Source organism: Protopterus annectens, chromosome 16.part0 (assembly GCF_019279795.1).
Source record: "Protopterus annectens isolate FY-2018-M chromosome 16.part0, PAN1.0, whole genome shotgun sequence".
NCBI classification, from domain to species: Eukaryota; Metazoa; Chordata; order Ceratodontiformes; family Protopteridae; genus Protopterus; species Protopterus annectens.
In genome coordinates this window covers 625026478-625042902 of record NC_056750.1, presented here as the reverse complement: position 1 = coordinate 625042902, position 16425 = coordinate 625026478, and the positions used below count along the sequence as shown (strand labels likewise).

At 38.5% G+C, this 16425-nt stretch overlaps 1 protein-coding gene across 2 annotated transcripts in view; it reads left to right on the top strand.

Moving 5' to 3' along the window:
* Positions 1-8018, top strand: part of ENTR1 (endosome associated trafficking regulator 1) — a 347727-nt gene extending 339709 nt beyond the window's left edge. For both annotated transcript variants that reach the window (XM_044057869.1, XM_044057868.1), the window contains one exon: positions 7461-8018. In XM_044057869.1, the coding sequence (XP_043913804.1) occupies positions 7461-7554 (94 nt within the window). In that variant the 3' untranslated portion in view covers positions 7555-8018. The remainder of the gene's footprint in view (positions 1-7460) is intronic.
* The last annotated feature ends 8407 nt before the right edge of the window (positions 8019-16425 follow it).

The window sequence follows — 16425 nt, the reverse complement described above, 5'->3', positions numbered from 1 at the left end:
CAGGCACCACAGCCAGTAAAGCTTTTCTCCAGTATGCCAGTGTCTCCATTGCCTTTAAAATACTGTCAGTCAAAACCTTCCAGATCTCCACCACTTCTCCCCACAAGGTTCCAACCACAGGAACACCATCCACTCCCAGAGACTCTCTTGCAGACAGGCTACATATCACCACCCTTATCGTATCTCCTCATGCTCCTCAGCAGTTAGCAATTGAGCCCCATCCACCTCCAACCAGGCATATTTCATTCTTCCAAAAACATTTCCACTTGTACTCTCTCTCCCAACCTCCATATCTCTCTGCTCCACACAGATTTTCACAAAACTTCCAAAGCATTTCTAACACCGCCAAAGGATCTCCGTCCATCTTCTTTGCCACAGCTCCCCAAGCATGGCAACAACCCCTTTCACTCTCTGCTGAGTGAGCTGCTGCATCAAAATCCTTTGTATTCTCGAGTTATCACCAAAAAACAGCTGCCCAACAGCAATTCTTCTGAACTTATGCACATCATGGAGGCAGTCCCCTACTTTCTCTCCAGCACTCCGCTACACCTCAACCTCTGTCAGCCCCTCTAAACTCCTGCCACTTCCTACCCTTTCCTCTATCTCTACTCTATCTTTAAATTCCACCCTCATTCCATTCCACTCCCTAGCTATGTCTTCTGAAGAAGTCTCTGTCCTCCCTAACAACTCCCAAACAATCTTCACCACCCATTCCACAAACCCCTCTTTGTCCTACAGATAGGTGGGTAAGTGCCAGCGTCTCACTTCCACTTCACCAACCTGCACTTTCATTTTAATTATTATTGGTGTGTAATCTGAAACAGTCACTGGAGGCACATCAAAACCTTCAATCAAATGCACATGTTCCTGTGAACTACGATTTCTGTCCCACCTAGCCCAGCCCCTGCTCCCTGGGGAAGAGCCCCTGCCACTGAAGTCACATCCTCCACACCAAACATTGTCATAAACTTCTCCAAAAATCTACCCTCCCCTCCAGGCCCCTCAGACACATCCCCACTGCTGCAAACCAAACTGCAGACCCATCTATAAGCAACATTCCCTGCTGATGATTTCTTCCAGAATTTTCTTAAGCCTGTTGTAGTAGTCCTAAGTAGAACATAAATACATGCTAGCACAACCCTCCTCCCTTGCCAGTAGCTGCACTCTAAGAAATTCACCATCACCATCTTTCCCTTCCTCCTTTATCACTACTGGAGGTTCTCCAGCAACTAACACAAGTACTCACCTCTTCCTTTGTCCCAGACACTTCACTGAATAACTCTGTCAGAATCCTTGCCCTATCAAATTCACATGTTCAGTTCACTCCAAATGCATCTCCTGTAACATAGCTACCCACACTCTCCATTTCTCAATATAGCTCACTACTCTTTCTTTTTTATATACCTGCAAGACCATTCACATTCAAAGATAATATGGAAATTGTTGCCATTATGATAAGAAGTTATTATTCCCACATGTTATATGTTTAACAGCTTTTTTATAAAAAAAATATATCTAGTTTCAGCTTTTGTGTTGTATGCATATACTAATGTTTGGTAGGTTGATCTTTTATACAGTTGTTTCTTTTCATATCCATTTGAACCTGTGCCACATCTTACAATACTTTTTGTTTTAATGAAAACCCTTAAAAAACAACAAATAAAAACAACCCAGAGCACCCTTAGAACATACTAACTTAATAGAAGCACTCAAACTTTGTACATCTTCAAATAATGAAGCTTAACTCTCATAATAGGAACAATTGTCCCACACTGACATCTACACTTGCAGGCTTTAACTAACCTATAATGAAGGTTATCCATGCTAAGCTACATAGTACAGCCTTCACTTCTACTTACACTAAGGGCTGTCTATTTTTGTTTTATCCTTATTCCTGTCCCAAATGTAGAAAACAACTTGAGTGCTTTCAGAAAACATTATCTTTTAGCCATTGAAAGAAAAAAATATTCTGTTTTATTGCCCTTAGCTTGTCTCCATAGAAACTTGAGAACCAGATCCATAGTTGCCTTCAGCTACAAGTTTCTAGTGTTGCACTGTGAACATTTATTTGCTAAAGGAAAACTTTTAATTACATTAAATATTCTTTTATTTATTTGCTTCCACTTAAAAGCCAAATACCTTAATCCAGTTATTCCTATAGGCAAAAATAAGAAAAAGCACATCAGTTTTATTTGCATCATCCTCTTTAGGCCAGGCTTTCTTCTCTTTATATATTGCAGTGCCTACATTTCTTAAAACTCAACAAGAAGAAGGAAAGAAAGAGAGAAGGAGGAAGAAAAAGGCCCCTGTTTAATTTAGTATCCCGGTTGCACTCAAAAATAACTGAAAAAGCTTTCCTATTTAACATGCAGTATATGTCACGTTTTATAAAAATACTGTTAACAACAAATGTTTTGCTTACAGTTACCTCTTTCCTTCCTCTTCTCCCCTCCCTAATATTCCTCCAAACACTAACAACATGAAGTAGGGCATATGCTTTGGAGTCCCCTGTGTATTTAACAGACTCAAATAAGTCCCAGTATTTCCAGGTTTTCTTGTTCCGCCATATTTCATAAATGTAATTGATATTTTGTAATATCACATCTATTCATTAATTTCCAAGTTGCTGTTTTCTTATATTCCCTAACTCCAGTCTCTGGTTCATTTCCAATGTACTCCTGTTTCTTCTTGTTTACTCATATGCTTTTTTTTCTGTCTCTCGAGCATTTTTCTTTAGAATATTGGAAAAGATTTCACTGACAGATTCTCCGTATGAGGCTTATCAGAATAATAAGAAGCAGAAGTCCCTTTTGTATGACATTTCACTTTTTGGATAAATGTTTGTATTTCCTCCTTAGCATGTTATGCATCAAAAAATGACTGACCCTCCACAAAAAAAAATATTCTGATGATAGCTGGATACAGCAGTTTGAATTTCATATCTGTCTTGACATTCCACAATTGCTGTAATAAATTTACTCCTCTTTTTGCTTGTTGTACAGTGAGAACTCATTTTCCATAGACACTCTGCTGTCTCTGATTTTTAGTACTTTGTCCTTCTGCCATAGTTTTGTCAGAATCAATTCTTTCTGCTGATAGGATTGCATGTTTACTATTAGTGGTCTTGGCTTCTTTCTCATGGCCAGGTTTGGAGTATACACATAATGTGCCCTTTCAGTTAACAACTCTTGCTGTGGAATGCCGGTCAAGTAGCTTATTTGTGCTTTCATAAAATGAGTACATTCTGTTCTTTCCAGTTTCTTTGATACATCAGAAAATCTCAGGTTTTCCTTACTTGCTTTCTCTTGTAATTCTACCATTTAAAAAAAAAAAAATCTCTTCTTGAGCAGTCTCATACTCAGACAGCCTTTTCTTCATTTTGACCACTGATTTTTGCAGTTTTATTAGCTCATCTCAATATCTGTTTAAAGCTTCCATTTTTTCTAGCCTTTTATTACTTGAGCTGATATATTCTATCAGCGTTTCATTTATTTTAATCATCTCTGAGCACATTTGGCGGATTTTCTTTTTTAGACTACTGGAAGTCATGTCTTGCACCAAAGCTGGAGCTTGAATTGCTTCTTGCTGAACAGCTGCAGGATTTCTCCTAGCCAGTGTTTTCACTTTTTGTGGTCGATTTTCTTTCAGGTTCTCTAAATTTCTTCTTTGCTGGCATCCAGACAGTGCACCTACTATAGTTGTTTGTCATTTTGGCTTTTCCCGGTTAGGGGTCACCACAGCGGAACTCCAGTCCGCTAATGATTGGCAGTAGATATTTTTATGGTGCTGAGTTGCCAGCCCGACTGCCAACCTTCAAGGAAGGCACACCCATTCACACATGTCTTTCGAATGCCGCTCGACCGTGGGGAGGACATGCAGACTCCACACAGAAGGCACTCCAGCCAAGAATCGAATAGGAGAACCTCTTGCTGTGAAGCAACAACGCTACCGCTGTACCACCTACTATTCAGTAACTTAATTATATCCAAAATGACAAATTCACTAGCTCTTTTTTCAACATTTCTGTCCTCATACTTGGAGAGCTGAAATTAAGCTGTTACTCCATTTACAGCCATCTTCAAAGTCAGCCAGTTTTTTTCTCTTCATATTTTCCAGTTGATTCTCTTTCAAGTTTTCTATGTATCTTCCTTGCTGGCATCCAGCCATTGTAATTACTAGCCAGTGACTGAAATTTACTAACACAGGCAGAATTACTGGCCCTTCTCTGTCATTTTCTTTTTTCACACTGGGAGAGCTGCAAGTAAGCTGTTGATCATTGTGCAGCTATCTTGGAAGTCTTCAATACTTTATTTTATTTTTTATTTATTTACATTTGTTTACCTGGAAAGTCCAACTTGGAACAAAGCCAATTTTCAGCGGAGGCCGGGTGAAACCATTCCAGATGCTTGTTCAACACAATACCACTTCTTTCTTATTGTCAGAGAACGATAAAGATGTTTCTTCCAAGGTTAGTCTCATTACCTGTGTACCTTAACTGCAACAACAATCATCCTACCCCTCTCCTCAATTTTTCATTTCTTTATCCTGCATTCCAAAGACCTCTTCATTGAAGGGAGTGCAGGATGTCTCATTAATAAATCAGATAAAATCAAATTTCCTGCAGTAATGAATACAAGTTACAGTACAGAATTTCTGTCACAGCACCTTTGAAAACCGACAGCTTCCAGGTGTTTGGGAGGTGTGATTGAGGGAAAGGAAAGTCAAAAAGAGGAGGTCAATGGTAGAATCAGAGGTGCTGCACCATGAAGTGTCAAGGGTAGTGTGTGAAAGAGGGATGCTAAAAAAGCAGTTAAATAATGTGCACAGAACAGTTGCATAGCCAGTGCTTCTTCATCACAGAAACCTGTCAAGTGAAGGCAGACTAGCTGAGGAAGCTTGAGGTGATTGAGATGAAGTGTTAGAGAGGGTGTACTAGAATGCACACTGGGACAAATGAAGAATTGAGGTCATCAGAGTGGAAGACAAAGCAACCCCACTTACAGAGAAGTTCAGTAGAGCAAATTATGGTAGTTCTCTCATGTATAGGAAAGCAGATAGTGATTTATTAAAGTGAATTTGCAGAAATAGAAGGATGAGGACATTCAGCTAAGAAATGGATGGATTGTATGAGAGAAGTCATGTGACAGCTGAGTATGACTGTCAAAAAAGGTGGAAGATTAGCTTTGACTCAACAGAGGTAATGACAGTCGGTGCATCACCCCAAACCCATGTAAAAATTGGGGGAAAGAGGAGTTGTTGAGAATAGCCTCTTGAATAATCATTTCCATCTGACACAAGTTATCCAGTGCAATATTTGGCACTAAAGAGGTGGTGTGTATCCTCAGCACAGCTAACCATTTCATAGTGATTCCTGCACTTTTACATCTGACAACATAATGAATGCTGCATCATACCATTTGTAGTCTGTCTCAGAGGGAAGTGTTATTGTGGCAGGGTGTTTTTGTATTTGCTTTTATGATTTGCAGAGCATGTCATCTTTTCTGTTATACTGATAAGTTTATTTGCAATCAGTCCACCTCATTTCTTGTCCTTCTACAGATTACCATTGCACAGGTTAACCAAAACACAAATGTCATCAAGGGGTGACATAACAGCCTGAAAGTCATTCTAGGTATATTTTGCATTACAGCAGCCCAGCTGTTATCCTTCCATTAAACCACTCTTCATTGTGTCTCACTTAGCTGGGTTTTAAAGCACGTTATTTATATTTTTAAAGCAATTGGTATAATTTTGATGCTGCATTTTGTTAAATGTGAAATTGCAGTCATTGAGTTTAGTGATATTTGTGAGATCAGGCTACACAGAGTGAAGGGAAAAGGTGAGTTTTTTTACGTTTTCTGATTGAATGAGCTTGCATGACCCCAGAAATAGTATGTTTGGAGATCAGGATTGTGGGACAGAGTCTCCATAGTAAGGGAAAAGTGACTGGAGCCCCCCCACACACACACATGCAAAAAACAGTGCTAGGTTTGCATAGTGTTATGTTCATCGGATTTTTGACATGGCAATTTTTTTTATTTTAATTATTTAAGTTGTGTTTGTTTGAGTCTTGATATTGAGAGTTACTGTTCTGTTACGAGTACCTTCTTTCAAGTGGAAAAAGCACCAGTAACAATTTGAGATTTCACTTTCACTACTCGGTAGGCAAGTAAATTTAAGTGAATACACTCACTGCCATTATGAAAGCTTATGATGCTGTATAGTACTTCAAAGCCCAAGCACAGAGCCTGTTATCCAACTATTCAATAAACATGCATACGGGTGCTGCGGTAGCGTTGTCGCCTCACAGTAAGACACCGTCTGGTTCGATTCTCAGCTAGGGCGTCTTCTGCGTGGAGACATGTGTGAATGGGCGTACCTTTGTTGAAGGTTGTGCGTCAGGGCTGGTAACTCGGCACGTAAAAATCAACTACCAATCATTAGCGGACCAGAGTTCCGCTGTGGCGACCCCTAACAGGGAAAAGCCAAAAGAAACAAACAAACCACTGATTTTCTGAGTGAGAAGTCAGAACACTGCATTTACTGCACCTCTGTTATCTAGATATCTGCCAATCAAAACAAGGGTTTGGACAAAAAGTAGCAGAGAGAATAGGGATAGGACATTTTATGTGGCTGTCTTTATGACATAGAGAGATGAAGTCCTGACTGCGTCCCAAATGTATCATGTTTGACTAGGGATCCAGGCAATGGAGGAGCTGATGAGGGATTAGAGAAGACTGATAAATCTTATGCCTTATCACCATTTAGGAGGCCATGGGAATGTATTAGGGTGCGTCTGATGTCACAGTTCCAGGTGAAGATCAGGGACCAATGACAAGAGTCATTATCTAGTTATATGGGGGTGAGGCATTGGAGGTTGTTGTCATGAATGGCTATTCTCAGCATGCAGTGCCTTTGTGCAGAACCTACAAAAATATGTCACACATTATTTTGTAAGGAGTTAGTACCTCTAACACACAAATACAGCTCATTGACAAAGCTGCAGTATGATAGGTCCTTGCCTGGTACCATTCCATTCCTGCTGCATGGTGATTCATATCTCTGCTTAAGCTGTTGAACTCCTCCCAGAGGACTCAATGAATGAAGCGTTTGGTAAGGGTTTTGCCAAATGTGTGAGGTACTGTGGAGCATAGAAGCATCATGGAGCTGGCTTAAAAAGATCATTAAGTCAACAGCAGCTGAATGGATAAAATGTGAAGAAAAGTCTTGCTAGTCTTTTTCTAGCCTGGTTATAAATTCAACTATATCCTCATTTGGCAGGAACTAGGTATCCTAGTAGCTTTATTAGTAGATCTCGTATTTAGTTTGTCAAATAACATCATTCTTTATTTCCTTATGGCAGAGATTTAACATACCAAAAGCTTCATGTCATGTGGTTATTGTGTTGTTTATGCACTTTGTAAACATTTGTTTTCTTTCTGTCTTGTTATCTTTTCTAGGCAGTTGATCTCTGGTGCAGAAACACTGCAGGTGGTATCTGAACAGCTCAAATCTATCAGCAGAATTACTGAAGTTCAGAGTGAGGGCATTTAAATGGGATCAGCATGATTAATGCATCATTGCATCAGGAGACTAGCAGCACTGTTTGTGTTAAAAAAGCAAGCTGGTTTTGCAAATAGTAATAATAACAACAGTGAATAAATGTATAAGCCTAAATGAAATATATGAAACAGCATATATGTGCTTTAAAAATCATTTTTCATTCCAGAGGACTATAACCACAGATCTTATTAGCTTTTGTGTCTGTTTTTGTATATGATATTAAAATATTTACTTTGCTGCCATTTACCAGTTGACAGTATTAATGTGGCTCATGGAGCCAGTTAACGATCTAATAGAAATGCATTGTGATCTAAATGGAGTACTGTCCTCAGCCAAATAAAAAATGCTTTTATAAGTTTGCTAAAGGAAATATGTTAGTTGAAACTAATAGATTTCAGGGAATTTAACTATTTTTTATCATCCTGCTACTAATAAAAAAGCTGTGGTTGCATTTTTATTAGACTGTTCATTACACAGAAGGAGTTCAGAACCAAATTTAATAAGCAGCTAGGGAAATTGTTATTGTTTTTTCAATTTATTTTTCTGATTTGGAATGCTGGCGGATTCTTGTACATAGTCAGTTCACTTAGTGTATCCTATGACTTCTTTACCTCATTTAGGATAAACTAAAACAATAAGTATAAAGGTCATACAGAAAAAACAATTGGTTAAAAAACGCAAAAAGAAAAATCTAGCAAAGCTAGACTTTTCACTGTGTATTTTTTTTGAACCTCTTGCATTACAGGCGACATGAGATATATGCAAACTACCCCTTAAGGACATCAGGTGTTTCAGCTAAATGGCAATTCTGAATGTCCATGACTTTTTCTTTTCAGTTTATTTATGGACAAATTCAGGCCAATAAAGCCAAACCCCACTAGTTGTGGACATGCATGTTTCTGCCTTCTTATGACATCAGCAGCACAGCATAAGTAGAATGTTTGGCTAACATGGGGTTTGGCTTTATTGGCCTGAATTTATCCATAAATAGACTGAAAAGAAAAAGTCATGGACATTAAGAATTGCCATTTAGCTGAAACACCTGATTCTTTAAAGGGTAATTTGCATATATCCCATGTCACCTCTAATGCAAAAGGTTTAAAGAATCACACAGTGGAAAGTATACCTTTGCTTGATTTTGCTTTTTCTTCTTTTTAGCCAATTGTTTTTTTCTGTGTGACCTCATTGTTTTAGTTTGTTAGTTGGGATATTTTGCAGTCACCCTAAGGTTTATGGATATCAGTTGGGTACGGCAACCTTGTGTTCCCAAATTTTAGCCAAACATTCCACTTATGCCGTGCTGATAATGCCATAAGAAGCCAGAAATGTGCATGTCCACAGCTAGTGGGGTTTGGCTTTATTGGCCTGAATTTGTCCATAAATAGACTGAAAAGAAAAAGTCATGGACATTCAGAATTGCCATTTAGCTGAAACAACTGATGTCCTTAAAGGGTAGCTGGCATATATCCCATGCCACCTCTAATGCATGAGGTTTAAAGACTCACACAGTGGAAAGTCTAGCTTCACTAGAATTTTTCATTCACTTAGGATATCAAGTCAAGTGGCTTTTTAGATTGCATAGTTTAACTTCTTTCATTTAATTTTGTCAAAGTACACATTTCACTGTAAGCACATGAAAATATGACCATGCTTCAGAACTCCTTCATCAACTGAACTAATTGGTACACTCTGTCTCCTTATCCATAAACACTGTACATTTAGTATTGTGTAAAAAAAGTTCTCTACTGATACAGAAGGCCAAGTCATATAAGTAGACGGACATAATCATGCAAAACTTAAAACAGTTTTCTCAGTTATTACGATTTTCAGGAAGATGTTGATTTTATACTCTCAGAAACCAGACTTGTGTTATGTAGCACAGTTTAAAGAAACTACATTGTTGTTGCTATGGTGACTGCCAACATTATCAAACTAACATTTAGTTATTGTTTGAAGCTGTTTTTTGTTAGAAATGAAAAGTGAGTTTTCATTACCAAATAAAAAAAACAGGTTTTACATTTGAGGAGATATGTGCCTTTAAGGCAGTAGATACACATGTAAGTATTTATATACACACATATGCTGGTGGAGGGCAGAGTGTCTTCTTGCCTCAAGGAGGGATGTGGGAAGCTTATTCATGATAAGAAAATTGAGACTTTGTTGTGGACATGTATTTCTTTTGGCTTGCAACTTGAAGTCCTCAAAGAGGGGTAATAAATGCCTGTCAATAACTTTCCTCTGTGATTCAAGCTTAAATATTGCAACTGTGTTGCATTTTTGTATCTAATACTCTTTATAATGTTTGTATCAAAACTACTGCTTTTATTGTACAGTTGTGCTTGTCCCTGGGTGAATGTGAAAACTGTCCAGATGGAGTTCTTCCATGGTTAATAAATGAAAAGAAATAACACACACACCTCTGTATTGACAGCTCCGTAAGCGTGAATAAATATATAAATATAACAATTTTAAAATATTCATATTTTTTATTTCACAGTGCAAAAGCCTGTGAATAACATCATAGTATGACATGTACAATTGCATGCATGTTGTAACAATGAGTTAAATTCTTTTGGCATAAAGTATGTAACAGATAAATGAGTGAAATTCTTAATTATGCCCAGTGCTATGGGTAGAAAAGAGTCTTAATTAATTGAATGCTGTTTTCTTTACCACTAAACTTGTTAGTCTGTATACTTTTGAAACATGTTGGACTGGTGTCTACTTGTACATGTCTTGGACATTTCTAGAAGCACAGACATTTTATGTATCCAGTTACTAATTCTCCATGTTCATTGATAGTATAACATATAGCTTTTTGACAACCACAGTGAGTGAACAGTAACATACTGACCTTCCTTGCCTCTAGTTTGTATTTGGCATCCCTCAGTCTTACTGGTTTATTCCCTTTTACATGAGAGCAAGGTCATACCTCATAACTGTTCAAAATTTCAGAATATCCAGATTTTTGCCTAATATTTTTGGTCTGTTCCTCATAAAATGTGTGTTTTTTGGTAAATCATTGAAGAATTAAATCATTAAATAAAAACAGGTAGTTATTTTGACTGTTCTGACCTTTTGAAGGTGACAACCTCATGAACATGATTGATACCTGTCTTCTTTCAAGGCTGAGTTGAGGCACACTGTTGTGGATGCCCCGTCCTGTGTGAAAGGTCTTGCTTGGGTAAGTTCCCAGTATCTAGGTGAAGGTGAGGTAGGTGCTGTCATCTGTGAAAGGTCTTTGTGATACACCCAGGATTCTGCCATCTCTTTTTTGCCAATCCATTTTTCCAGAGGAGGAATCACTCCTTGTAAGATGTAGAGGACATTTTTAAATACACCTTTATTGTATTCAGCAGAAAAAAATATACATAACATCTTTGCTTAACTAAATCATAGCATTTTTAAGAATTCATTATAAAACAATAACATCTGATCAAATACAATGTTATTATTACTGAATGTGTATGTTTCCTAGAGCACACACTAGGGCGTCTGTTATTAAACTGAAACCATCAAAACCAACTGAGAATGTACATTAACGTGACAAAACAATGTCATTTTTATAGTAGTTATGTCTGGGTTCTTAATATCTACATGCAAATACATCCTGTCATTTTCATCTTTCAATTTAAGTTTTTAATATTATTTTAAGTGTAACCCCTGTTAAATAAACGCTTTTAAATTAAATTAGAGGGTAGTCCTGGCACTCCTACTTAAAATTAAACACAATTAAAAAATGCCAGTCTGGTCATCTAACTTGATATTATCCTGATGCTACACATATAAATCTATTGATACTGTATAGGATTTCCATGGAATTCATTTAGGCACATGCTTAGTTTAAGAAATAGTTGTGGAAAAAGTGCTACTTATTATCCAATTCATCTATTAAGAACTGCAGTCTTAATGGTTGGTACTAACCTTGGCTTCCAAATTTGTGAAATAGTTTTCTTTGTTGTCAAAAGTATTAAATCTATCAAGTCAAAGTAAATGTTATTGTAAAACAGATCCACTTAGAGGAAAAAAGTATGCATCACTGCATGAAATTTCGATACTCAGCCTCGTACCATATGAATGACAGTTTACAGAAGGAAGATAGATTACATTAATAAAAAATTTAAATTAAATTAAATAAAAATAAATAAAAAAATACAAAAAAGTAAGTAAAGTAAAACAAATCTGAAAGCTCTATATCAGAAACACAACAAATACAACAGCAGGAATAGACTCAGTAGAAATATAAGGATATGCAAAAACAACAGTAATATAGTAAATAAGACAGGCACACGTGTAAACTTCCCCACCACCAATATATACCATAAACATACAATTCACAGTTTTCCTAGTGCAGTTAGTGATGTATGAAGTGAGCTGTTTCAGAGAGTTTATGTAAACAACAACGACATATTGCACACAAATAATGTTTTACCCATAGCACGTTAGGCTATGGGTTTGTTATTCAGCAGTCTGATAGAGTGTGGGAAGAAGCTATTATGCAGTCTGGATGTCCTGCATCTAATGCTTCTGTTGCAGTTTCTTGTTGACAGGAGTTTGAACAGTCCTTAAGCCGGATGGTGTATATCCCTCAATAGTTTTTGGACTCTGTCATAGCATCTGTTTGAATATATGTTCTGTAGGGATTAAAGGTTGAAATCAATGATTTTTGTGGCCCGTTTAGCAATCTTATCCAGTGCCTTCTAATCAGTGTGAGAGCAATCTCTGTACCAGAAAATAATGTTGTTTGTCAATACACTCTCAACTGTGGCTCTGTAGAAGGTGAGTAGGACCTGTGGGGGGAGGTTAGTGCTATGAAGTCTCCTTAGGAAGTGGAGACATTGTTGGGCTCTCTCTATAAGGTAGGAAATGTTTGTGCCTAAACTTAGGTCTTGGGAGATATGTACCCTTTTACTCTCCACTGTGGCACCATTGATGATGATAGGAGTGTGTAGCTTTTTCTTCTTCCTAAACTCAATGATGATTTCCTTGGTTTTCCCAACATTTGGTGCTGAGTTGTTGGCAGTGCACCAATGAATGAATTGGTTCACTCCCTCCCTGTATGCCCCCTCATCTTCTTTCTTGATAAGGCTGATTACTGTTACGTCATCTGCAAATCTGATGATTCTATTTGACTGATGCATAGCTGTGCAACCATGTGTTAGAATTGTGAAAAGAATTGGACTGTGTACAAAACCTTGTGGGACCCCGATGTTTAGCGTGATGCTGTCTGAGTGATACTTTCCAGCTCAAACGGTTTGTGGCCTTTCAGTTAGGGAAGTTGAGGATCCAGTTGCATATTGTGTTTTCTATGCTCAGTTTATTCAGCTTAGACAGCAGTTGTTGTGGAATAACAATGTTAAAAGCCGAGCTGAAGTCTATGAATAGCATGTGTACGTAACAGTCCTTATTTTCAAGGTGGTCGAAGGTGTGATGAAGTGTTAAGGCTATAGCATCTGCAGTAGAACAATTTTGCCTGTATGCAAATTGTAAAAGATCAAATGTAGCAGGCAGACAAGATGTTATATGATCTTTCACCATTTTTTCGAAACACTTCATCACTACTGTGGTAAGTGCAATTGGCCAGTAATAATTTAATAATGCTGGAGATGATTTCTTGGGCAGAGGGATGATGTCAGTGGTTTTAAAGCATTTGGGGACTTTTTCCTGACTGAGAGATACATTGAAAATGTCTGTGAAGATTTGTGCCAGCTGATAAGTACAGTTTTTAAGTAGCTTCCCCATGCTTATTTACAAATCTGCCATTGTTACCTCATATTTAGAACAGTATAACTCATTATCTTATTCTAACGACATAAGCATTTTACTTAACTGTACTTCCCTTCTTAGAAATCTAGTTAGTAATTCCTGTAGGTCTTCATTAAAACTGTATAAACTTTCACATGTCCAAAATGTGTACTTCAAGGTCACCAGTGCCCCCCTTTCTTAAACCTCCTGGGCAACCTATAAGGAGTACTGAAATATATGAGGAGATAACCTACATGCAAAATATATATATATATATATATATATATATATATATATATGTGTGTGTGTCTGTATGTACTGTATGTATTATGTATACATGTGTGTGTGTGTGTGTGTGTGTGTGTGTGTGTGTATATATATATATATATATATATATATATATATATAATATCTTAAAACCAGCATTTCTCTGTAGCTTACTTAGATCCATTTCCAGACTGATTCATCCTTTCAACGCTGGATTTTGTTCTTTCCTAATCTCCTCTACCATCTCCAGTTTCAATTTCTTTGGAGCCTTACTTGCTCTGTTTACTAGGCCTTTTATCATTGGACTATCACTTCCTGCTTACAGTAGCAGAAAAGCTATTTTTGGTCTACCCCCCCATAACAGTTGTATCAGACCTGTAATTATAGCTGTAGTAAATAATCCCTCATGCTCTCACTTATCTGTTCCATTCAACACAAAGTAGCCCCTAATCAGATTCAATCCAAATAAAATACTTTTGTCCTTCTCTTCCAAACACAAAATCTTCTTAACTTATCTGCGATAGGCACAAGAAATTTGTCTTTAACTTAATACCCTTCACTGGTCCAATTAAGTAATCCTACAAGTTAGCACTATTAAACCAGAAGCACTACTTACTCTTATACTCTCTATGATTACCCTGTCCTCTATTGGTCTGTCTTAAATTCAGTTTCCCTGTTACTCTAGCATGTCCAAAGGTCAGTCAATGGTTTCCTCTCCAGTCCAGCTGGTGAATCTGGGAATTTTGAGGCAATGTTACAACTGTCTCATGTACACGGACAACCCTCTCCTCCTCCAAACAGGTTCAAATATATGTGAGAGATGCAACTATTTAGCCAAACTGGAGGCAGAGCTCTCTCATCTCAAAACTGGTGTAACCAGTCAGGAGGAGAAGGTAACCTCACACAACACAATTCCAGTATCACATAGTCCCACCACATCAGCGAACCAAACACATAAATACACAAAAACATACTCGAGGGCTCTAAATAAAAATCTACCTAAGCAACAGAGACCTCCAAAGCAGACATCCAAGCAAACGCTACCTCAAAACAAAACACACACAACACATAACCCACAAAGTCAGTGTGCCAAGCAGCCACAGCCCTTAAGGCTGAATAACACACCTGATACTCTTGTTATAGGTGACTCTGTTGTCAGACACACTGACGTCCCGCTCACCAGGCTGAATAAAGAGAAGGTCACGGTGAGCTGCCTGTCGCGTGCTAGGATCCGACACATAATGCAAGCACTCAGGTCACTCCAAAGCAAATACAAATATGACTCAGTCATTGTACATGCTGGTGTGAATGACCTGAGATGTACCTCCCTGGACTACATGAAAAGAGACATAGAGGAGCTCTCTGATTATGTATAACAAGCTGGTATGACCCTGACCTTGAGCAGCATCTTACCCTCACCTAGAATGATGCCACAGTACAAAGACAAAATGATTGATTTTAACAATTGGCTAAAATGTTGGTGTCATTCAAAGGGGATCCAGTGTCTGTCAGCCTGGGATGACATGCTCGACAAGTCACGTTGCTTCGCTAGGGATGGCTTGCACCTGTCACCACTGGGCTTTTGGATATTGGCAAAGGCTCTTGCCACCCCCATAGTGCCTTTTTTAGGCAAGGCTCAAAAGTCAAACCCACCCCATAGACAGCACAAAGAACAAGAAACTAAGGGTAATGCTGCTAAGCCAGAAGTCTTAACCTCAAGATGCCTTTTCGAAGCTCCCCTCAGTATGGAGAACACTGATATCTGTGCAGTGACAGAAACCTGGTTCAAGGCTCCAGAGAGCACCCCAGCACTACCAGGCTATACCTCATATCATGCTTTTCGGCCCCAAAACCCGGACCGAACCACAAAAGGAGGGGGAGTTTCCATATTTATCAAGGATATCCACACCTCCAGGTTAGTGGCATTGCACGAAGTATCGGAGACCATCCATGTGCAACTAACAGTGGGCAAGCCTGCTTTTCAGTTTATAGCATCCTACAGACCACCCTCTCAAAGTCAGGAATCCCACTCAGCTTTCCTGAAAACATTGAAGAACATGAAGATCTCTCAGAATACCATTATATTGGGCGACTTCAACTACCCACACATTGACTGGGAGCACTACTCAAGCCCCAGCACCTTAGCCCAAAGATTCCTGGAAATTATAAACTCAAATGCTATGGAACAACTAGTCACCACTCCCACAAGAGGGGACAACATACTAGACCTGATCATTACCAACATGGGGACTCTATGCTCCACACCAGAAGTATATCCCTCATTGGTAAGATCAGACCATAAATTAATTTCACTGGATGTCCACATCCCGACCCCACCCCCAGCCCAGAAAACCACAGTGAAAAACTTCTCAAAAGTGAACTTCTCACTTCTCAAAACCGAAGTGGAATCCTTCAAGGCCCCAGGGCCAGTGGAAACTACGGCCCAAACTGCAGAAACCTATATAAATGCATTCTACGGACGTCTCCAGGAATGCATGGATCATGCTATCCCAAACAAAACCAAGACCCAATCATCCAAAGGCAGGCGTCCTGTCTGGTGGACCCCTGCCATAAATAAACTGTACAACAGAAGGAGGAAGCTACTACATGATAGAGCAAAATCCCTAATAGGGAAGGCATCTCTGATCAGTACTAGCAAAAAATTACGATCCCTCATAAAATCCTCCAAGGCCAGCTTCAAGAGAAAAATTGCAGAGGACACCAAAGACAATCATAAGGCTTTTTTAATTATGTTAGAACCCTGGGCTGCAACTCCAAGACTTGTTCTAAGTTGATTCTAAATGACAAAAAAATACACTGAACCCATATACATCGCCAATATCCTGGCAG